The sequence below is a fragment of the Eulemur rufifrons genome, chromosome 6 (assembly GCF_041146395.1).
Source record: "Eulemur rufifrons isolate Redbay chromosome 6, OSU_ERuf_1, whole genome shotgun sequence".
Lineage (NCBI taxonomy): Eukaryota > Metazoa > Chordata > Mammalia > Primates > Lemuridae > Eulemur > Eulemur rufifrons.
The window spans coordinates 97,041,005-97,064,656 of record NC_090988.1 but is presented as its reverse complement, the minus strand read 5'-3'; the positions used below and the strand labels follow the sequence as shown (position 1 = coordinate 97,064,656).

Below are 23,652 nucleotides of genomic sequence, written 5' to 3'. Positions count from 1 at the left end.
ACAACCTAACAACCTGATACCCCAGCTCAAGGATATCATTTGGGTTCTAGCCGAGAATCAGCTAGAACCCGCCTCTCCCTGCTCTGGGAAGCCTGTGCCCGGGAAGATTAGCCTGAAGCCTCCCGCCACGATACACAAGGGCTCTGCGCACGTATCCAGCGGCTCTTATCGCGTGAGCCCACATGTGGCTTTTCTGGGGGCCGCACATGGTAATTAGTGTCATATGACTTCTGAAGAAGCCTTATGGGGAATGGTAAGGTCTTTGTCCTCCCCACCAGGCAAGGTACAGAGCCCCCTTCCCCTCCTTCCTCACTCAGGAAGATCCAGAGGCCCAGGTGGCTTGTGGGGGGTTGGCGCAGGGGAGGTGTGTGCAGGGGAGGTGCCAGAAGGCAGCAGAAAGCAAGCGAGCTGGAGCTCCCTGGCGCTCGTGAATGGGACCGAGCCTGGTTGCCTGGATACAAGTCGTGTGACTGTTGGAAACGATCCAGAGGGCCGAGCAGGCATTTAGGAGATTCAAACAAAAAGAAAGCAGGATGCAAACCCCAGAGAGCAGACAGGTCTGGGGCAGGCGTGCCTCTGCCACCAGAAGTTCCTTTTTGCTCTTGTCGGGAAGTCAGTGCCAAGCAACTGCCGGCTGACTGTCCTTGGGCCCCACTTCAGCTGTGTCACCAGTTTCCCAAAGTGTTTGTCTTCCCCAGGCTCTTGCTCCCACCTGCTTTGGGATACACGGTCTTCGAAGGAGGTCTGAGAGGGAGGCGTTGGAGGTGCAGGGTGCTGAGGAGGCCTGGCCTGCCTCCCCCTGGTCTGGTCACAACCCCACCCTTGATACACGAGCCCAAGGGCGAAGTCCCAAGCTCCTGCCCAGAGTCTGCCTTCCACCCCTGCCGCCCAGAGCTGCCCCAGCTCTGCCCTTGCAGGGTGGCGCCTCTTCCTCACTCTGTGAAGGCGCTGCCCCCCGAACCTCTGGCCTGGCTGCCCTTTGGGCTTTCAGTCTCTGCAAGGGTCAGGGGAGAGCTGCCGAGGGGAACAAAAGCCCCTCATAGCTCCTCTGCGTGGGAACCCAAGTGGATGCCAAGAACAAAGCCGGGGAATTAGGGCCGTGAGGGGCACCCAAGGGGCTGGAGGGCTGGGGCGGGGCCCCTCCACCCCGCCCCGCCTTCTGCAGCCACCCTGGACTTGGTGTTTCCTTTCCGTTGACCCAGGGTCACCCAGCCCAGCTCAGCCTGGCCCTGCTGCTTCCCCTGGTCCTGGGAGTAGCCATTTGATTTCTCACCGTGTGTTTGGTACACATTTCCCTTCCCCTGGCCCTGGCCTCTTGGCCAAGCCACCTGAAAGCCATCCTGCTAGCATACACGTGACCTCTGCCTCCAGGGTGCAAGCGCTCTGACTCTGCAAGGCAGGCCTGGGCTGCCTGGCCGGGAGGGTTTTTTTAACATTCAGAAAATGGTTAATGAGGGTGGGACACAGTGGCTCACGCCTGTAATCCCAGCACGTTGGGAGGCTGAGGCAGGAGGATCACTTGAGCCCAGGAGATCAAGGGTGCAGTGAGCTATGATGACATCACTGTACTCCAACCAGGGTGACAGAGCAAGACCCTGTCCCCCCCACAAAAAGAAAGAAAGAAAATGTTAGTGAGATATAATAATAACATAAACTTCCCTTTTAAAATGTATGATGATTCAGTGATTTTGCTGTATTCACAATGTTGTGCAAACCTTACCACCATCTAATTCCAGAGTATTTTCATCACAACAAAAAAGCCCTGCACCCATTAGCAGTCACTTATCACTTCTTCCCCACTCTCATCCCCTGGCAACCACTAATCTTTCTTCTCTGTAGATTTGCCTATGCTGGGCATTTCGTGTAAATGGAATCATGAAAACACATAGCCTTTTCTGTCTGGTTTCTTTTACTCAGCTTACTGTTTTCAGGGGTGATCCGTGCAGTAGCATGTATCAGTTTACATCATTCCTTTTTATGGCTGAATAGGATTCCATTGTATGGCTACACCATATTTTGTTTATCCATTCATCCATTGTAGGGTTGTTTCCACTTGTTGGCTATTATGAATAGCACACACTTGTGTACAAGTTTTTGTGTGAACACTTGTTTTCAATTCTCTTGAGTATATACCTAGGAATGGGGGGCCTTAGGTTTATGAAGGAAGAGAAGGCAAGGGAAGGGAGAGAAAAGGGAAGAAGGGAAGGAGGGAAAGGAGAGAGGGAGAGAAAAGAAAAGAAGGAAGGAAGAAGGAGGGGAGAGAAGAACTGGCAGGCCTGGAATGGTGCTTTGGAGCCAGATTATGGAGTCTAGAATGTCTTGCAAAGGAGTTTGGACTTGATTCTGTCTACGCCAGGGAACCTTTGAAAGCTTCAGAGTAGGGGGCCAATATTCGATCTGCATCTTAGGAAAAGGATTGGCAGTGCTATGAAGAGCAAAGTGAAGGTGGAGGAGGCGGAAGACCAGAGACACTTTAGGAGCTATCATAGGACAGAGCCACCCAGCACCCACTCTTCATTCCTATGGAAACAGCACCCCAGTTTCTCTGTTGGGAGCTACCCCTGTTCCACACTCCTTTCTTGCCTAAGCCAAACAGCACATTGCATGTCTTAGCTGCAGTGACCAGTCAGGGATGGGTGTGACCTAAGACAGTCCAAACACAGTGACTCCCAGGCTTCTGCTGGAGCTGGTAGAAGGGGCATAGCTGTGAGAGTGGAGCTGCTGCAGCCATTTTGCCACCATGAGGGGAAACCTGTCCTGAGTATACACTAAGCCAGAGGATGCAGAACCAGGAGATGGAGAGAGAGAGGTCAGAACCAAGCTCCAGTGTCTGAACTCTAGGGAAGTGAGCCTCCTCCATCCCAGTCTCAGTCCATTTGCATTGCCATAAAGGAATGCCCGAGGCTGGGTAATTTGTAAAAAAAAAAAAAAAAAAAGAGGTTTATTTGGCTCATGGTTCTGCAGGCTGTACAAGAAGCATTTGCTTCTGGTGAGGGCCTCTGGCTGCTTCCACTCATAACAAAAGGTGAAGCAGAGCCGGATTGTGCAGAGATCACAGTGTGAGGGAGGAAGCAAGGGACGGAGAGGTGCCAGGCCCCTTTTAACAATCAGCCTCCCGAACACTAACAGAGTGAGAACCCACTCACACCACCCCCACCCCAGGGCATTAATCTACTTATGAGGGATCCACCCCATGACCCAAACATCTCCCATTAGGCCCCACTTCCAACACTGGGGATCCAATTTCAACATGAGATTCAGGGAGACAAACAATCCAAACTACAGCAATCCCCAAGCATAGATTGCAATATCCCCCATCCTTTTTTTTTCTTTAACTGCTTTGAGTTGAATTTTCTGTCACTTGCAACCAAAATGATAAGGGACAGAACTAGGACAACAGAGTTGGGATGCCTGTCAGGGAAAGACAGATCAAACACAGCTCAGGTAGGAGGACGAACATTTCTGAGGACTGTACAGCTTAACATATGCAGTCATGTCTAACCGTCCCCAAAATCCTGCCAGCAAGCTCTAAGAGGTTCCAGGTCACCTGTCTAAGCCATTGGGCTGGGATTTAAACTCCAGACCCTCTGTCTCTCCACCCTGCCATGCTGATGCACCTGGCCACCCAACAAGGACCAACTTAGGAGGAGTCCCAGGTACTAGCCCCTGGAGCAGGTGGGAGGAGGGTGGTTTGAGGGCAGCAGTGCTCAGGGGAGGAGCTCAGGTTTGTGGGGCAGGTGGGGATGAAGAGGAGCACCCAGGTGGGCCGTGGGAATTCCAGGAGCAGCACTCTGGTGAGACGTGGGCAGCCGAGAGATTGATCTGAGAGTCACTGTGCTCAGAAGTTTGCAGAACTGGGAGGTGCTGGGAGGCTGGCCAAGAGAGGGGGATGGGCTAGATATGGGTCATGGAGAGAACTTTGGACAACACTGTGCTCAAGGGTCAACAATCAACAGGTCAAAGGGTGGGACTGGCTTGGGGGGAGGGGGAGGAAAAGGGTGGAATCAGGGAGATGCTGGGCTTTCTGGCTGGAGAGGCCAGAGGACACCCCTGGCCGTCCACAGTGGGACTCAATCTGCTGCACTCAGGCATCTGGGCCCCTCTGTCATCCCGGCCTCGGTCATCCTGGGTTTTCTGTCCCTATCACTGCTCCCTCTGGGTTTGCCCTGGAAATGCCATGGGGCCTTGGGGCGGGGCTGCCCTCTACCCAGCAGGGTCCATGGCCAGCTCCAAATTCCCCCTCCCAGACCCACCCTCCTTCCCGGGCTCTAGGCTCCTCCCACCCAGAGCCTGCTTGACAGCTGAGGGCCCTGCAGCTGCCCAGGCCAAGGGGCCCCAGGGAGGTCTCAGGGACAGCTGCTGCCCCATGACCTCGCTGACCCTGGTCCTGCACACTGCTCCCTGAGAGCCCAGCCGTCTGCCCAGTGGCCAGCAGGGTCCAGCTGAGCCCCGTCTCCTCTGGCCTCTCCCATTGCCCCCAGATCTTCCCAGGGTCTGAAGCATTTCATGCTGAGACAGACTACACCTGCAGTCCCAGCTACTCGGGAGGCTGTGGCAGGAGGATCACTTGAGCCCAGGAGTTTGAGGTTGCTGTGAGCTGTGATGATGCCACTGCACTCCAGCCTGAACAACAGAGACAGACCCTGTCTCTGAAAAGAAGTAAAGAAAACCAGAAGCCGGCTGGGCAGGGGCAGCCCCCCACCCCTGGCTGCCCCAGAGGAAGTGGCTTTCCCTCTGAGTGGGGGACAGTCCCTCCCTCTGGGGCTGCTCACTGGGTGGGTGGGAGCCCTGCCCACCCACCGCACAGCTCCTGAGGGTGGCACTTCCCAGGGTGCCTAGGGAGAGGCATGGTCCTTCCCTGCAGCTGCGTCCCCTTGAAGATCCACTTTCCCCTTGAGGACTCGAGGCCCCTTCACATTGTTCACCCCTTAGAATATTTCTGGTAATGCTGTTTGCCTCTGGGGACGGGTGTTGAGGGGCTGGGGTCAGCAGCGGGAGGGCTCGGAGAATGGTTTATGGTGGACAGGGCGCGGGGGACAACACGTTGCTATATATTCACAAATATACAAACACCACTTCCCTGCCGTTCGGCTCCATGAGAGCTCCACACCCTGCAGCATTCGTAGTGTCCACCTCCCCATGGACAGGGAGTGGGGACAGTTGTGTCCGCACGGTCTCTCCAGTCCCCAGAGAGTCTCGTCATGTAGGCCCACAAGCAACACCCACAGGAGCAGCGGCTTCCAGAGCCGGCGGGTGGAGAGAAGGGGCAGCGCCCCTACAGGTGCCTCGGGGCGGATCCCTCCGGGTAGCCCGAGGCGGAAGTGACTAAGAGGACACAGCCCTGCTCCCACACACGGCGGCCACCCCCTCGCAGAAACCCGCAAACAGTGAACACCACGGAGCGTCAGATGGAGGCAAACGCTGTGGAGAACCAAAGCAGGTCGGCGGCAGAGGGGCTCCCAGGGCTGTCGCGTGCTCTGCCCAGAGAGGTCACCAATCCAGGCTTCCGTTTCCTAAAGGCTTCTTTCCTATAGGCCCCCATTCGCCATCCCCAGCCTCCCGCCCTTCACTCATTCATTCACCCACTCAGCCATGTTCACTGGGTACCTACTACGTGGTGCATGCGCTGGGAGACGGTGGTCACGGTCCAGGAGGGACGGACATGAATCACGTGACAATGGCACAGACAGGACAGTGGTCCAGAGCTTCTCAGGGTGTCACAAGGGGACCTGACACCAACTGGGGGTCCTGAAGGCTTTCCCGAGGGGAGACACGGAGTTGAGAGCCACAGGAAGCACGGGAGCAGGCTCGAGGCAGTCAGATCGGTGCTTTTGCCTATCACTAGGTGGGGTGGAGATTGCACAGGTGGTATATTTTGGCCCTGAAAATCCTTGGTGGCCCCATTGTCCCCCCACCCTCACCCTGTCACTCAAGTCCTAAAGCTGGACTGGGCCTGACTCCCCCTTTTCCTGCCTCCACAGCCCCAGTGGCGGCTGGTCCATCACCAAATCTCAATCTTTCAACCTCATCACCTCCACCTCCGGGGCCAAGTTCTGCCTCCCGCCTGCACCAACTGTCCCCAGAATTGGCCCTGGCCTCCAATCTGGCCTCCCTCCAGGTCCCCTCTCCAAAGCTGCTGACTCCACCTTCCTAAGCGCAGTTCTGCGGTCAATTCACCAAAAAGAAATACACTCGGTTCTTAAGCATCTGAAAGATGACCAGCCTCACTTATCATAAGAGAAACACAAACTAAAACTACACAAAATTTCTTTTGTTAAGTTTTTACCTTTCAGATTGACAAAAATCAAACAGATAGAGGCCAAGGTGGCAGGATTGCTTGAGCTCAGGAGTTCGAGACCAGCCTGAGCAAGAGCGAGACCCCATCTCTACTAAAAATAGAAAGAAATTATATAGACAGCTAAATATATATATATATGTATATATAGAAAAAATTAGCCGGGCATGGTGGCACATGCCTGTAGTCCCAGCTACTCGGGAGGCTGAGGCAGGAGGATCGCTTGAGCCCAGGAGTTGGAGGTTGTAGTGAGCTGTGATGTCGCCACTGCACTTTACCTGGGATGACAGAGCAAGACTCTGTCTAAAAAAAAAAAAAATAGGAAAATAAGTGGAGAACCAGGTGCTGGTGAGGCTGTCCTCCGTGTGTGGACCTGGTAGCTGGCACACACGCCGGGAGGGACAAGCTGACAAAATGCCCACTGCACACCTCCTCTGCGCCACCCCCCGCAAAGTCCCTTCTAGGAATTTGTTCCACAGCTGCACTCATGCAGGTGTGAAAGGGTGTTTGTCCCGATGACTCACTGTGGCACTGCTTGTCGTGGGGAAGGGCTGGGAACAGCCTGGAGGCCCAGCCGCTGAGATACGCCTCTGCGGACTACGGTGGGCTCTGTGCTGGGACACAGTGCAACTGGAAAAGTGTGAAAACGGGGACAGACTCTACGTACTGATGTGGAGCGATCTCCAAAATACAGTGTTAACTGCAGAAAGCAAGGCGCCAGCCAGGATGGATAGCTGAGGCTCAAGGAAAAGTGGCTTCCTGTGGCCCCTGGCAAAGTCCTCCCCGCTGCCCCCACAATGGAGCCTGCCCTCCTCTGGATCCCACCAGGGCCTGCAGTACTTTGGGGCTCTACTTGCCTAAATATTGCCATTCATGTAAACAAGGTGGGAGGGGCTTTGCTTTACGTGCAAGGAATATCTCTGGAAGTGTTTACAAGAAACTGCTAACACCAGTTATCTATAGCAGGAGAACTGAGTGCCTGGGGGATGGGGTGAGAAGGAGAATTTTTGTCTCTTATAAATTCTAAATTTTGAACTATGTGAAAGCATTACTTCATCAAAAAAGTAATTTAGGCCGGGCGCGGTGGCTTATGCTAATCCTAGCACTCTGGGAGGCTGAGGTGGGTGGATTGTTTGAGCTCAGGAGTTCGAGACCAGCCTGAGCAAGAGCGAGACCCCGTCTCTACTAAAAATAGAAAGAAATTATATGGACAACTAAAAATATATACAGAAAAAATTAGCCAGGCATGGTGGCACATGCCTGTAGTCCCAGCTACTCGGGAGGCTGAGGCAGGAGGATTGCTTGAGCCCAGGAGTTTGAGGTTGCTGTGAGCTAAGCTGACACCACGGCACTCTAGCCCAGGCAACAGAGTGAGACTCTGTCTCAAAAATAAAAAAATTTAAAAAAGTAATGTAAAGAAAAAAATGCAGTCGGGCATGGTGGCTCACGCCTGTAATCCTAGCACTCTGGGAGGCTCAGGTGGGTGGATCGTTTGAGCTCAGGAGTTCGAGACCAGCCTGAGCAAGAGCCAGACCCCATCTCTACTAAAAAAATAGAAAGAAATTAGCTGGACAACTAAAAATATACAGAAGAAATTAGCCGGGCATGGTGGTGCATGCCTGTAGTCCCAGCTACTCGGGAGGCTGAGGCAGAAGGATCGCTTGAGCCCAGGAGTTTGAGGTTGCTGTGAGCTAAGCTGACACCACAGCACTCTAGCCCTGGCAACAGAGTGAGACTCTGTCTCAAAAAAAAAAAAAAAACGCAATTCTGATCATGTTGTGCCCCTATACATAGACCCTTGATACCCTTCCCACTGCATTCAGCAACTATCATGAGCTATTGCTGGCCTTTCATTATTCTCTAATGGGCCTCTAATTCTCAGGGACAAGTGACAGAAACACAAGCCCAACTGGATTAAGCAAAAACTGGAATTTTTTGGCTTATATAATGGAAACTACCTCAGGTATGGCTGGATCCAGGAGCACAAGCAGTATCACTGAGATCATTCTCTTGGTTCCACTTTTCTCTATGCTGGCTTTATTCTCAGGCAGGCTCTTCCCTCAGGGTGGCAGAGCTGGCCACCAGCAACCCTGGGCTGCCATCTTGGCATCTGTAGTCCCCTGGACAGAGCTCATGGGTGTCATATGTCCATCCTTGAACCATCCCTCTGTCTCAGATTGGCTTGGCACAGGCTGAAACCCACTTTCATTTTTAATTTAATTTTTTTTTTTTTTTTTTTTAGAGAGAGTCCCGTTCTGTTGTCTGAGCTGGAGTGCAGTGGTGCAACCCTAGCTCACTGCAGCCTCAACCTCCTGGGCTCAAGCCATCTTCCTGCCTCAGCCTCCCGAGTAGCTGAGACTACAGGCACGTGCCACCACATCCAGCTAATTTTTAACAAATTATTTGTAGAGATGGGGTCTCCCTATTTTGCCCAGGCTGGGCTCATGCCATCCTCCTGCCTCCGCCTCCCAAATCTCTGGGATTACAGGTGTGGGCCACCTAGCCCGGCTCCTCAAACCCATTTTTAGAGGTTGGGGATGGAGTCAGTGACACTGGGGACTCTGGAAAATTGAGGGGCAGTCACAGAATAGGAAGGGAGAAGGATGCTGTGCCGGGAAAACCAAGCTTGTCCATGATCCTCTTGGACTATCCCCTTTCCTATACCATGGCCTACTGGGCATCTCGTGTTTCCTGATCACACCATGCATTTACTTACGATGTTCCTGACCTCTGCCTGCTTCCCCTGGAATATTCTTCCCTTTCGCTGCCTGGCAAACTCCTACTCATCCATTAATGCTCTGCTCATAGACCACCTTCTCCTTGAAGCCTTTCTAACTCTCCCACCTGCTTTCCCACCCTTGGCAGAACAAAGCCCTCTCATGGTTGTCCTCTTTGGTTCTTCATTCAGTTCTCTGTCACTGGATGAGGCTTGTCCACGCTGGCCTAGGATAGAGAAAGGTTAGAATTGGTTCTTTGTTTCACCCAAGTTATCTGTTCCCCTGAGGACTGGGCCCAGCCTCGGCCTCTTATGTCTTCTCCGGTCCAGCACAGCCCTAGGCACAGGGCAGATGCAATCGGGTTTTCAGAATGAGGAATGACAAGGTGCCTTGAAGGCGTGAGAAGTGTGAAGATGGCCTCTGCTGATTCCACAATTTATTCCCAGGCCAAATGACAGCCGGGGAGCTGGGACACTCCCAGAGGCCTCTGAGAGGAAATGCCTGGGCTGGTTCCTGCTAGGACAAGGCTGTCACCGCTCTGGAAACCCCCCATGGCCCTGGGCCTGAGGCCAAAATCCAAACCCAAAGAAAAGTCCCCTCAGCAAGGCCCTGCCACCCAACTCCCAAGGAGGGTCCATGGCAGAGGAGAGGGTAACTCCGAGGGTGACCCTTCATCTCCAATCCCAGCCTCGGATGGGTCAGAGCTCTCTGAGGGTGGGTGGAGAGCAAGAAGGTCAGGGCTGGAGTCGGCAGGCGTCCAGGGCAGGAAGGAAACAAGAAACAATCAAGGAAAAATCCAACCCAGGTCTGGGGTTGGCTCAGGCCATGCACGAGCCCTGCTGGCTGGGCTCAGGCTGGGACGGGCTCCTTCCCAGCCCTGCAGTCCAGCCAGGGGAGCTGGGGCACCTCCAGACCCCATTCTCTTCTTAGTGCCACGCTAGACACCCCCCAAGAGGACCACCACCCTTCCCTTGTGACTCCGCTCCCAGATCCCTGGTCCTGCCTGTCATCCCACCTACCTCCCAGAGTCCTAGGTCCCAGGCGGCAGGGCCACGGAGAGCTGGCGTCTTGCAGGACATGGGAGGGAGCTTCCCTGCTGGTTTGTCCAATCTGGCCAGCCCTGGGGGAGGGGGCTTCCAATTCCATCCCCCAGGGTCCTTGGGGGACTGTGGCCGCTGACGAAGGCCATTTCCAGGAAGAAGAGGCTGGGAGGGGAAGGAAGGGCTGAGTCAGTCCCCATGAGGTAATCACAGTGGGGGCAGGTAGCTGGGGGCACGTGGAGGGGGGACCTACTGGGCCCCTCTCAGGGCCAGTAAGCGGTTCCAGGTTGAGGGGAAGGAAGCTGAACACCCCACTCTGGGTGTTTCTCCATCGTGGACTGCTCTGCCCTCCCAAATGCTCTCAGCCACCAGGGTGTCCGGGAGCCCTTCCATGGGCCTTAGTCCCGGCCCTGGCTGAGACATCAGACCATGCACATGGGGGCCAAGCTTGGGCGGGGGACTTGGCCTGAGTGTCTCCTGGGTCAGGAATGCAGGCCACCCTGCTGTCCCCGAACTCAGGCTATCCCCACCTCCCCTCCCACACCCGGGCCCGTACACGCAGCCTGAGAAGTTGCGCAAAAATAGCCAATTTTAGTAAATGAAATCCTGTTTTATAAATGCTTATTAATGGCACGACTCCCATGGCGACGCTGGGTGTGTACACAAAGGTCCTGTCCATTCAGCAGAATCTCCCCAGGGATTCTGTGGGCCCAGCCAAGTGACAACCACATCTGTGAATGGGGAGAAGGAAGCGTCCTTCCTGAGCACTTGCAAAGGGCAGAACCCGGATCGCTCCTGAGACGTGGGCTTGGACCGGGGCCGTGCTCCAGGTGACAGCAGGAGTGGACCAAGCAACAAGGGAGCTGGTACTGAGCAGAACTGTGCATCCAGGTGGGCTTCAAACAGTCCCCAGGGCACAGATGGCGGTTCCAGTCCTGGCTTGGAGCCAGCCCGGCAGCCAGGCTGAGGAAGAGAGCAGGGGCTCGGGCCAGGCTCAGAGGGAGGCTCTGCTCTCCCTACCCCTCCTCCAGAGGCCCCCCCTTTCAATCCCGCCTCAACCAGAGCCTCTTCAAAGAGCTGTGGAGTTGCTGGTTCCTGGCCGTGTGTGTCCTTGGGTGAGTGCCTCTGTCTATCTTCCATCCCTGTAACTTTCTGTTTTGTCACCAGCTCTGAATGGAGCACCTGACCCTTCTCCACTCCCAACTCCTGGGGAGGACCCCCAGCAGATGGGCAGTGGGTGGGGACTTCACCTCAGCCTCAGTCCTGCAGGCTCAGGTGGCTTCATTATTAGGGTCTTGACAGCAAGGTCGCGAGGCCAGCCCGCAGTGCGGCAAACCTCTTGTTACATATAATGCTTCCACGAAACTGTGCCACCTGTGGGGCTGTGTGTTCATGCAAGTCCCTTATCTTTCTTGGAACTCACATTAGCTGATGCTACTGTCCCATTTTACAGGTGAGGAGGCTCAGAAAGGGAAAGTCCTTTGCCTGTGCCACAGGCCAAGTCAGCATGGCAGAACCAGCTAAGAACCTGGTCACTAGTTCAGAGGCCAATGCCCAGGGCACTGGGCTGTCCCTCCTCTCTGAGCTCTGCATCGTTGGGGAGAGGGATAGCAAGGATGACAATTAGGGGAGGCCTAAGGAGGAGGGCCCAGAGCCCGTGTGTCTTGCCACCTCCAGGCTGAGCAAATCACTGTCAGTGCCCTGAGCTTCAGTTTCTGTCTCTAAAATGGGGATAATGACTTGGGCCCTGGCCACCCCACCAGGCCCTCAGAAGGATTTGAGGAGTTCAGGGACAAGAGACTATTGGTAAAGGGCCCTGGGTGAATGGGTGCCTGGCAAAGCCCAGGTGGCAAGAAGGGGGAGAGCCACACTCTTTACCCACCCACACCAAGACTTGGCCCAGGGCCACCATCCCAACTTCCTCAACTGTCCAGGCCCCAGTCTTCCCCCAAGCCACCAGGCTAGTCCCAGCACAATCCACCTGGCCGACCCTCCCTGCGGAGCTGAGGGAGAGCAGGCAGGCTCAAGATTAAAACCTGAAACTTCCCTGCATTCGTTTTCTATTGCTGCTGGAATGCACGATCACACACTGGTGGCTTAAAACAACACAAATTAATTATCTTACAGTTCTGTAGCTTAGAACTTCAACATGGGTCTCGCTGGGCTAAGATCAAGGTGTCAGCAGACTGTGTTCCTTCTTGAGGCTCTAGGGACATTCCACGTCCTTGCCTTCTCCAGCTTCTAGAGGCTGCATGAATCCCTTGGTTTGTGGCCCCTTATTCTGTCTTCAAAGGGAGCGGCACAGCATCTCTCTGGCCTTTCTTCACTGTCGCATCTCTTTCTCTGTCCTTTGCTGTCTCTCTCTTCTATTTTTAATGACCCTTGTTATTACACTGGGATAATTATCCAAATAATTCAGGATAATCTATTTTAAAGTCAACTGATTAACAAACATCATTCCATCAGCAACCCTTTTTTTTTTTTTGAGACAGAGTCTCACTCCATTGCCCTGAGTAGAATGCCCTGTTGTCAGCCTAGCTCACAGCAACCTCAAACTCCTGGGCTCAAGGGATCCTCCTGCCTCAGCCTCCCAAGTAGCTGGGACTACAGGTGCACTCCAAGACGCCCAGCTAATTTTTCTAATTTTAGTAGAGACGGAGTCTTGTTCTTGGTCACGCTGGTCTCGAACTCCTGACCTCAAGTGATCCTCCTGCTTCAGCCTCCCAGAGTGCTAGGATTACAGGCGTGAGCCACCATGTTGGGCCATCAGCAACCTTAATTCCCCTTTCCCACATGACAGAACATGTTCACAGGTTCTGGAGATTAGGATGTGGACATCTTTAGGAGCTGTTATCCTACCTGCCACTGTCCTCTTCTTCCCTTCCTCCCTTCCCTCCTGGCTTGGCTGACATCTTCCCCACTCCCAGTATCCTTCCCTCCTTCCCGTGGTCTTCCTGGCCCTGCCTCCCTAAGGGCCCTTTCCACGTTTACAGTACCACAAGCCAACCATCCTGGTCGCCTTAAACTGTCACGCTGTCACCCTAGGGGGGTGTCACCCTAGAAAGCAAGGTCCCCCCACCCGTCACTATCTACCCATTCCTTTTCCTTACTCTTCTTAGCACTCACCCACCTGGAAGGGTATCATAGTGCACTTGGGAACTTGCATTCCCTCCATTTCCCTTCTTTGGGCTGTAGGTTACAGTCCAGAGGAGGCTGAATCCTCAGTGACAAGAACAGAGCTTGGCACTTACTAGATGCTCAATAAATATCTGTTGAATCATGGAATGGAGCAAGGACAAAGTTTCCTTCAGTTTGTCTCCAGCACCCTGTGTAGTGCCTACCCTACGGTAAATGTTTCTGGTACCATAAGCATGATCGACTAGCTGAATGAATGAATGAACAAATGAACAAGTCTGAGTCTGAACCCCACCCCCGCTCTGGAAGCCTCACAGCAGTGCCCAGGCAATGCTGCCCTCTCTCCCTCTCAATACCCTCTTTCCTAGGGGACGGTACATTTATCAAAACGCTCATAAGTCTGTTACATTTTAACGTAGGCGTCTCCACGGCCTCATTCATTCCCTTAGTCACTGAATACACTTGTGCGGGCGCCTCCCCCGACCCAGCCCTGCAGGGAGGGAACTGGTCCAAGGAGGCTCTGCGAATTCTGAAGAATTCGGTCTTCCGGCCGCCGCTCCCCTAGTCTTTCTAGAACCGAGGCTGTGAGCTCCGACAGGTACAGCTGGAGTCCGCAGAATCCGCCCGGGCACCCGATGCCGCCTGGCCCGCAGCGGCCGGAGCCAGGACAGAGCCACCGCGAGGCGCCTCTCCCAAGGGGAAGACCTGGGCTGTGCCCGAAGTGGGGCGGGGCTGTGGGCGGAGCCTGACAGAGGCGGCCCTGGCATTGGCTCTGCGGGCCGGGGGCGGGGCTTCAGGGTCCAAGGTCCGCTCCGTAAGTTCACAGCCCGGGTCGGGTCCCACCGCCGCACCGTCCAGCTCCGGAGCTTTTGCCGCCCGCCGGTCGCGGTCTGCGCGCCTCACGGTGAGTTCGGGCCGGGATTCTGCAGCCCGTCTGCGGCTCCACGGGCCCCCCCAGAGGCCCATCTCCGTGGCGCCTCGCCCCAGCTCGCGCCCATCCCACCTCTGCGCAGGTCCTTTCGCGGGCGCCTCGGGCTCCGTGAGGTTTCCGCCCGCGCCTCGGTCCCCGCAGCCCCACCCATTCCCCCACGGTCGTGGGGCGCCGCACATCCCGACCCGAACTCCCAGCTCAGCTCTCCATTCTGTCCCGAGCCCCTGCTCCCAGCCCGGGAACCAGGAGCACCATCCCGCTGCCCAGTGTCCCCGCCTGGGCTGGGGGCCGTATTTTTAGCTGATGGTGAGGTGTCCTCCTATCTTTAGCTGCGGCCGCGGGCTGGGCCGGGCTGGGCTGTGCCCGGGCAGGGGGCGGGGAGGGGTCGGCGCCGGAACCCGAGCCGGGCTGAGAAGCCAGACCCGTGGGAGGGGCGGGGGCCTGCACGCCGGAACGCTGGCCCCGCGCCCAGAGGACTCTCGGACATCGCCCAGGCCGGAAGGCACGGGGGAGGCTCCTCCCAGAGCTCCCTGGTCGCCCCCTTTTCCCTAATTGTCTGATTGCGGGACCAGAAACCCAGAAGGGAAAAAGATCCCGCAAACAATCCCCATCTGGTATTCGAACACGCAGCTCCTTGGTCGGGGGGGGCGCGCCTTCCTGGAGCCAGAGGCGCGCTGGAGACCCCGGTGCGCTCTCGGACTCCTCCAGGACGCGGGGCAATCGCGGGAGCACGCGCCACCTAGCGGCTGCGGAGCTGCTCGCTGCTCCGCAAGGGGACCCCGGGAGACCCCGAGGCCGGCCAGGCGTACTCCGCGCTAACCCCGTCAGAGAGGGCGGGAGGAGGCGGATGCCAAAGGCCCCAGGTCTTGTTTTTGGTCTTGCTCAAGCAGTGTCCCCGGAGAACCAAGTGATTAAGGAAGGCCTTGCAGATATTTGCTAAATGAATGACGGGACTGACAGTGACCCACAGACCCTGCCTATTGTACACTGGCGCTCTCACTTGCAATATAGCAGTGGGGTCTCCACTGGCCTTCTGGTAGTGGTTTATTGTCAGCCCATTTTATAGATGGAGAAGGTGAGATCCACAGAGGAGAGGCGTCTTGCCCAAAGTCACAGAGCGGATTCCAAGCGGAGCTGGATCTAAGGTTGGTCTCCTGGTTTCAAGATCAGGGGGCTACTCTTTGAACATCCGTAATAGGGGGTGGCCTAATATTCCTCGTGACAGGAGGGGCTTTGCCTCCAGGAAATCATTTTTTCTGAGGAAGGCCCAGGGCCCCTGTCCAGAGCCAGCCCAGAGAGCTGGATTGGCCCCATCTGCTTCCCCACTACTGCAGGGACCCATCTCTCCCAGCCCCCCAGAACCTTGTCCTGATGGAGAGCTCATTCTCATATCGCTGGACACGTGCAAGTTGGGCGGAGGAGGGGAGCCACAGGGAAGGACTTAGGTGCAGGAGGCCTGGGGACCTGGACGCCCCAGCCTAGCTGGGAGCCTATTTTTGTCCAGCTTGCCCCCCAACCAGATTACAGAGGTCGGCATGGCCCACTGCATTGGAGCCACATGGACCAGTCTGGGCAGTATTGCCCACTCTTCCTCTTACTAGCTGGATGACCTTGACCTCGGCAAAGTTACTCGACATCCTTCTGCCTCTGCAAAGGGCAGTAATGACCCCACTGTGCTGGGGCTGGGAGCATTAAAATGAGAAACTGCGTGACAGGCAGAAGCTGAGGGTCTTGTGGCTGCCAGATCTGAATACTTGGGCCTTGATGGTTATAATTCCCAGCTCTCCTCTGGGCGGCTGATGCTGGCTCCACCCTCCGTTCTCCCTACATCTGGAATTGGGCGGGTACATCTGGCTCGGAGTGAGACAGCTGTCAGGGACGCCCAGATTGGTTTGTTGTAGAAACACTCAGGCTGTCTTGGCGCTCCTGTGCGAGGGGGTGGGGGATGGGGAGAGGACCTGGCCCAGGCTCTGGGCAAGTCCCACCAGTTAGCCCCACTGTCCATGAGTCAAAGGGAGGAAAAAGTGACACCAGGGCTTCTTACCTGACAAGGGACAGATTGGATGTTTGTCAGCATGCCCCCAGGCGTGGCGTGGTGGACACAGGCTGAGTGAGTGATGGGGTTCCAAGACCTCAGGGCACCCATACCTCCCCACCCTCTCCCCAGCTCCTTCCAAGCTTAGCTGGAATTCCGCCACCAGAGAGTCATCCTTTGTTTCCTGTTAAGCCGCAGGTGCTCTGGGAGGAGATGTCCGGCCTCTCTGGCTCAGCATGACTGACCCTGGGTGTCCGGTCCTGGGGTGGGGCTTCCTGAGCAAGGGCCTGGGCTGGGGGGGGAGGCAGTTGGGATTCTGCTGCTCCTGCATCCTCCTCCCTCCTTCCTGTGCCCTCCCACCAGCCCCCACGTCCTCCCTCTCCCCCGGCCCAGGATGAAGAATGGGGCAGAAGAAGGCAGCAGCCTCCTCTGCTCAGCCCCTGGCCCGCCTGCAGAGGACAATGGGAGATAGTGGGCTCACCTGGCTTCAGTCTTGGCCCTGCCCTTAATCACTGAGTGACCTTGGAGGAGTGTCTTTTTTTTCCCAGAAACAAGGTCTCGCTCTGTCACCCAGGCTGAAGAGCAGTGACCCGATCTTACCTCACTGTAACCTAAAACTCCTGAGCTCAAGTGATCCTCCTGTCTCAGCCTCCCAAGTAGCTGGGACTACAGGTGTGCGACAACACACCCAACTGATTTTTCTAATTTTTGTAAAGACGGGGTTTTGCTATTGCCCAGGCTGGTCTCAAACTCCTGAGCTCAAGTGATCCTCCTGCCTCGCGTCCCAGTGTGGGGATTACAGGCATGAGCCACCACGCCAGTCTTGCTTTTTATGCTGATTCTACATCTGAGCTAAGGTGCATCCCTCACCTGCACCCCCACCCAGACGAGGTGCCTGCTCCATTTCCTTTTTCTGTTAAACTAGGATGACATCCCTTCATAGTGTATTCATTTTTCCACATTAAAAATAGCTTTATGCGGGGCAAGGGCAATATACGTAACCTAAACTTTTGTACCCCCATAATATGCTGAAATAAAAAAATAGCTTTATTTTTTCCTGGGTACATAAATAATATGTGCTTATAAATGATACATGCTTATTACTAAAAATTCAAGTTTATAAAAGCTTGAACAAGAAAGGAAAAGTCAACCTGCAATTCCACCACTTTGAGATAACCACCATTAACATTTGGGCCACTATCCTTGCATATTTACATATATCATACACGTATATCATGCAAAGTAATGGGACCAAATATTGCAAATCATTTTTACTGAGGACACCTTTCCTTCCCTGTCAGTGACCCCACACCCCATCAAGGTAGCCCATATGACAACCTAGTGCCGGCCTTCCACATTTCTTCTCTGTTGTTATATAGGATGGAATCCTACACAGGCCCGTATACGTATGTACGTGTGTAGGTACATATGCATCTATGGGGGGAAGGAGGGGTAGTCGATGCCTTCAATAAATGGCATTGTCTATGCTACCCTTTTGCATTTTGCTTCTTTCTCTCTGTAATGTCTTGTGGGAATCCCTCCAAAATGTCTGATACCTCTAATTTTCAAATGGGGTTGATTGTAGGGTGGTTGTGTTGATTAATTGAGATGTGTTTGCAAAGAACTCAGAAGAATGCCAGGTACAAAGCAGAGCGCCCCCCTCCCCCAAATATCTATACTTCTCACTCCACCTTCTCTTTGGTTGCTGGGGAAGGGAGGAGGGCCAGAGACTATATTAGACCCAGCCCCTGCCCAAAAGGAGTTCTGAACCTGGAGGAGGAGAAAAGGGAAACTGAGGTGACCTCACCTCCAGTTGGGTCGTGCTGGGCCAGATGGGAGGTGCAAGCCATTCAGCACCCTTGGCTGAACACCTGCTGTGTGTCTAGCCGAGTGCCAGGCCTGGGCAGGGAGAGACAGAGGTTACAAGCTCTTTGTCCTTGGTTGAGCAGGGAGTTGTGAGACACCCATACAAATGGGCACTTATCGTGTTGTGGGGCACAATTGATGGCAACAGTGGGCGGGGTAGGGAGTGAGTACTCATATGAGGGTGATGAGCTCCATCTTGCCCAGATCCAGGGCAAGAGACCAGAGCAGGGCTCTGTATGTGACTTTGGGCTTATCACTTGGGTTCCTGGGCCTCAGTTTCCTCACATGTAAAGGGAGGGGCTTGGCACCGAGGGTCCAGTTCCTAAGATACAGTGGGTCCATGCTTCTTCCACCAGGGCTCCCTCATAGGAGAGAGGCCCCCCTGGACTCCCAGGGTTGATGCAGGGGTCCCAGACACAAGACAGATGCTTCTGACTTTTGTCCTTCTGTCCCTGACTTGCGTGTACGCTTTGTGTTTCAGCTCCTCAGCCCCAGACCAGAAAGAAATTCTCGGGGACAAGACCAAAGCCTGTTGCTGCCTACAAGACTCCCTGCTTCTGTGGGGAGAAAGTGATTTTTGTTATCTCAGCCCTCTGACGTCATTGATCTTTAATCTTTCTTTTCCTAATTCCTTGAGCCAACTTTGGTCACGTCTATAGTCCAGTCTTGAGCCCTTTGGCAAGTTTTTGGTGTCTGAAAAGCACTCTCTGGAGCAAGTGTTTCTGGTTGAGAGTTTTGAGAGGAGGCTGTGGTCTCAGCAGGTGACCCGTCTTGGGCCTCGCAGCCAGGCCAGCCAGGTGAGGTCACCATGTCCACCAAGGTGCCCATCTATCTGAAGCGTGGCAGCCGCAAGGGCAAGAAGGAGAAGCTTCGGGACCTGCTGTCCTCAGATATGATCAGCCCGCCGCTGGGGGACTTCCGCCACACCATTCACATTGGCAGTGGTGGTGGCAGCGACATGTTCGGTGACATCTCCTTCCTGCAGGGCAAGTTCCACCTCCTGCCCGGGACAGTAATTGAGGGGCCTGAGGAGGATGGCACCTTCGACCTCCCCTTCCAGTTCACCCGCACCACCACGGTATGTGGGCGGGAGCTCCCTGATGGCCCGTCCCCTCTGCTCAAGAATGCCATCTCCCTCCCTGTCATCGGGGGGCCTCAGGCCCTCACCCTGCCCACAGCCCAGGCTCCACCCAAACCCCCTCGCCTGCACCTGGAGACCCCTCAGCCCTCCCCACAGCCTTCCCCACAGGAGGCTGGGAGCGTGGACATCTGGAGGATTCCAGAGGCTGGCTCGCCCCACAATGGGCTGACACCCGAGACGGGGGCCGAGGATCCCTTCTTGTCCCATGCCAGCTCCCTCCTGTCCCTGCATGTGGACCTGGGGCCTTCCATTCTGGATGACGTCCTCCAGATCATGGATCAGGACCTGGACCCCATGCAGATCCCCACGTAGGACCTGCAGCTGACCAGGCTGGGTGCCCAGGTTGGGGTGACGCCAGGGAGGCAGGTTGTGGACACAGCCCTGGCTTAGGAGTCAGGATCCCAGGGTCCTACCTGTGTGGTCACTGGCCAGTGATTCTCATTTTGAGCCTTTGTTTCCCTCCCTCCCCTTCCTCTCCCTACGGGCAGCGTGTGCCTCAGCGCTTTCCCTAACAACTCCCAAGGACACGTGCGGAAGTCAGCCCAGAGTACCCTGGGCATCTTGGGCCACCTGGACCCCCACCACCAACTGCTTCCCCCGGGCCCCTTGGATGAAGGCTCTGCTGAAATGGACTCCCCTTTTCCCTCTCTTCCGCCTCAGCCCCATTTGATGCCCTGACTGGGGGACAGGGGAAGAGGCAGGGCACAGCCAGCCAAGGGCTTGGGCAGTGGGCAGGCTGTTCCAGACCTTTGGCTTCGTCCTGGACTGGGAGTATGGTGTCGGTGACCAGAGGTGTCCTACCTTATCCACTGCTCCATCCCTTCCCTACAGAACCAGGATTCTGGTTGCAATAAAACACGCTGCTGCTAATGGCCAAGCTCCCTGTACCCTTGTCCCAGGTTTCCTCCCAAGGGCAGGCCAGTCTCCATGATCAGTGGAATCACCTGGGGGATACTCCAGCCCCAGAGGGCTTTGCGGAGGGCAGGCCCTCCCCTCGAGAAGGCTGCACCTGGTTCTGAGCCCACAGTTAGGACGAAGCAGGAACAAACCAGTGTCAATGTGGATATTCCGACATCGATTCAGCTGTTTGGCAAGAGGTGGCTGAGCACTGGGGTAGGTGAGGCACTGTGCCAGGCCTGGGTCCAATCCTTGCCCAGGCCTCTGGGGTCTGTCAGGGGAGACCCAAGAGTAAAAGAATAGCCACAGGATGTGTGCAAGGGACCAAGAGCTGCAGAGCAGGGAGGGAAGCGCGCAGGAGGGAGGGCCGGCCTGGGGCTGGGAGGGATCGACCACGGTGATCGGTGGGCTTAGACCATCCATGCTGTTTATTGAGCAACTACGGTGTACTTGGCATGGCTCTGGGTGCTGGGGATACAAGGCAGATGTGATCTCTGCTCTCTTGGAGCTTACATTCTAGTGGGGAGAAGGATATTAAATTTGTAAATAAGAAATGATTTCCAGCAGTGGTAAATGCTATGAAGAAAACAGTGTGATCAGGAATGCCTGGGGGCAGGGGCAGGTGGTGTCAGGGCACATTAGGGTGATCACATGGGATTCTGAGCCAAATATGAGCTAACAGCCTTACGCTCATGCATTAGCAAAGGCACTGAGGTGGCACCAGAGTGAATGACAGAGTGGAGCCGCCATATGGCAGAAGAGCACAGACCTCTGAGACGGACTGAGCCTGTGTGGACTCAGTTTCCGCATCTCTAAAAAGGAGTCGATGATAACTACCTTGCAGGGTTGTTGGGAAATTTAGGGATAACATTTATTTATTATTATTTTTTTCTAAATTAGAAACGGGGTCTCACTCTTGCTCAGGCTGGTCTCGAACTCCTGAGCTCAAGCAATCCTCCTGCCTCGGCCTCCCATAGTGCTAGGATTACAGGTGTGAGCCACCGCACCCCACCAGGGATAATACTTATTAATTGCCATATGGAAGGTATTAAAAATGGTTACAATGTGTAACAAAAGAACTTGGGGCTCAGGAGGGACAAGACTATGAAGCTGGAGGACAGTTGGGTGTCAGCTGCAAACACTGTTGCTGGCCAGGCTGGCGCTGAGGCAGTGGGAGCTGTTGCCTCAGCTTCCTGAGTAGCTGGGATTACAGGCGTGCACCACCATGACCAGCTAATTTTTGTATTTTCTGTAGAGATGGGGTCTCACTATGTTGCCCAGGTTGGTCTTGAGCTCCTGGCCTCAAGTGATCCTCCCGCCTTGGCCTCCCAAAGTGCTGGGATTACAAGTGTGAGCCACCACACCTGGCTCTTCCTTTTTAAGGCAGAATAATATTCCATTGTACGTACCACATTGTGTCTATCCATTCACCTGTCAATGGACGCTTCGGTTGCTTCCACCTTTTGGGTATTGTGAATAATGCTGCTATGAACACGGGTGTACAAATATCTGTTCAAGATCCTACTTTAGTTCTTTGGGGTATATACCCAGAAGTGGAATTGCTGGATCACATAATAATTCTATTTTTACTTTCTTAAGGAACAGCCATATTGTTTTTCATATTGCCTGCATTATTTTACATTTCCACCAAGGCTTTTGTTTTTCATTTGTATTTTTTGCCATCATATAGAGCTTGGAGATTTGACATACTATCTGGAGTGGGATTTGAACCCAGGTCTGTGGGACCCAAATCCTGTATGTGACTGCAACCCCCTGCCTCCACAGGGGTTCAGTTTCAGGCCCTGGTAACACTTGTGACGGCAAAGGGTCGGGGAGCTGAAGAGCCACACCTTCTTGCTTGTAGCCGCCCCCCCCCCCCCCCCCCCCCCCCCAGCGCTTGAGTGGTGTGTCCTCTTCTGCCTGGGGAAAGGCAGACAAGAAAAATGGACACCTTCCTTAGAGCTTCACCCAGAGGAAAGCAGCACCTCACCCTGGACCTGAGCTGAGGCCAGAGTAGCCACAGAAGGACATTCCTGCCCTGAGTCCCTGGGACGCCTCTCAACCTACCCTGCATCAGGCACCAGCCAAATGGCCCTGGGAAACCACTAGGGGCTGCCGCATCAGGGTAGATAGGTAGGCAACCTGAGGCATCAGGTTAACTGAGCTCGGACACCTCCTTACACCAAGGTAGCTATAGGTAGAGAGAAAGACCCTCCCTCTTAGGCTTGTCTAGATACTATGTCCCACAAATACTACCCACAAAAGGAATTCCTCAAAAAAGGGAGAAAATTTGTTGTTAGACAGCCAACAAAATGACAAATGTTCCTACAGTCCACTGTTTTAGATGTCCAACATCCATGTATGTCTTCATTCCAGCACTCTTCAAAAAACAGCAACAACGTATCTAGCCTACCTAGTATACTGCATCTATCCCTCTTACTGTCAAAAACACATTCACTCTTTCCCAAGGGAGACAACTCAAAGTCTTGTTATCACATCCACTCCCAAGTCCAGAATTTCGGGATGATGTCCATCCTCCTGCAATTCCCTTACCAGCCCATCTCAATATTTTGCAACCTATGAACTATACTGTAAAGTTAATTACCACCAAATACATCCTATATAGGAGCAGAGGGAAAGAGAGAATAATGGAAAATTAGAATATATAAAAAATATGCTTGACTCAGTTAGAAAAAATATATTATGTAGAAGCCACAGACTTTTTCTACAAGAAAGCTAAAACTGGTATAAATAACTTTCCTCCTTCACTACCCAGTTCATATTCTCTTTGCCTTCAGCCTTCATCTTGGCGGTTCAGGGTTCTTTAGTAGGTGAGGTATCCCAGACTTTTATTTTTAAAATCTGACCCCTTGGTGGCTCTCTCTGTATAGAGTTTGCTTTTCCCCAAAACTTTTTGTTTTGAAACATTTCAAACTTACAGAAATATTAAAAGAATAGCACAGTGACTCCTCATATATTTTCATCTAGATTTATCAATTATTACTATCCTGCCTCTTTGCTTTATCTCTTTGCATATATGTTTTTTTTCTGACCTTTTAAAAGTAAGTTGCAGACATCATGATACTTCAAACCAAATACTTTAGCATTTATTTCCATTAAGTGTTCATTTAGCTTATTTGGGCTTTACTGGGATTGGTGTATTTCATCATTTTTAGAAAAATTAGTAGTCATTTTCTCTTTAAATATTGCCTCTGCCCCTTTCTCTCTCCTTAGCCTCTGGGACACCAATTAATGTGTGTTAGACTTCTCATTATATCCTCTATGTCTCTACTTAAATTCTGTATTTTCTGTTCTTTTGACTTTTCATATTATATTAAAGATACTATCTTCCAGTTCATTTGTTCTCTTTTCAGCTGTGTCTAATCTGCTTTTAACCCATTCATTCATGTGTTCTTAGTTTTGGTTACTGTATTTTTTAATTTTAAAAGTTCTACGTGGTTCTTTAAATTTTTGTTGTGGCACTTTTTACTTGTTTCCTCCAGATATTTTTATCCTTATCTCTAATTTATTTAAACACAGTAGGCAGTGTTATGTTATGGTTGATACCAGAAAATTCCAGTATCTTAAGTCTTTG

At 53.6% G+C, this 23,652-nt stretch overlaps 1 protein-coding gene across 3 annotated transcripts in view; it reads left to right on the top strand.

Moving 5' to 3' along the window:
- The first annotated feature begins 14,033 nt into the window (after positions 1-14,033).
- The window catches only part of CDC42EP2 (CDC42 effector protein 2), a 34,005-nt gene continuing 24,386 nt past the window's right edge, over positions 14,034-23,652 (top strand). Inside the window, exons 1-2 of one of the 3 annotated variants that reach the window (XR_011233677.1) lie at positions 14,034-14,091; positions 18,501-20,576. Coding sequence is in view for 2 of the 3 variants with exons in the window: in XM_069470198.1 (XP_069326299.1) it covers positions 18,828-19,472 (645 nt within the window). In the remaining variant the exon portion in view is untranslated. Of the gene's footprint in view, positions 14,092-15,224; positions 15,264-18,500; positions 20,815-23,652 lie in introns of those variants that run through there. The other 2 variants (XM_069470198.1, XM_069470199.1) reach the window with 2 other exon arrangements.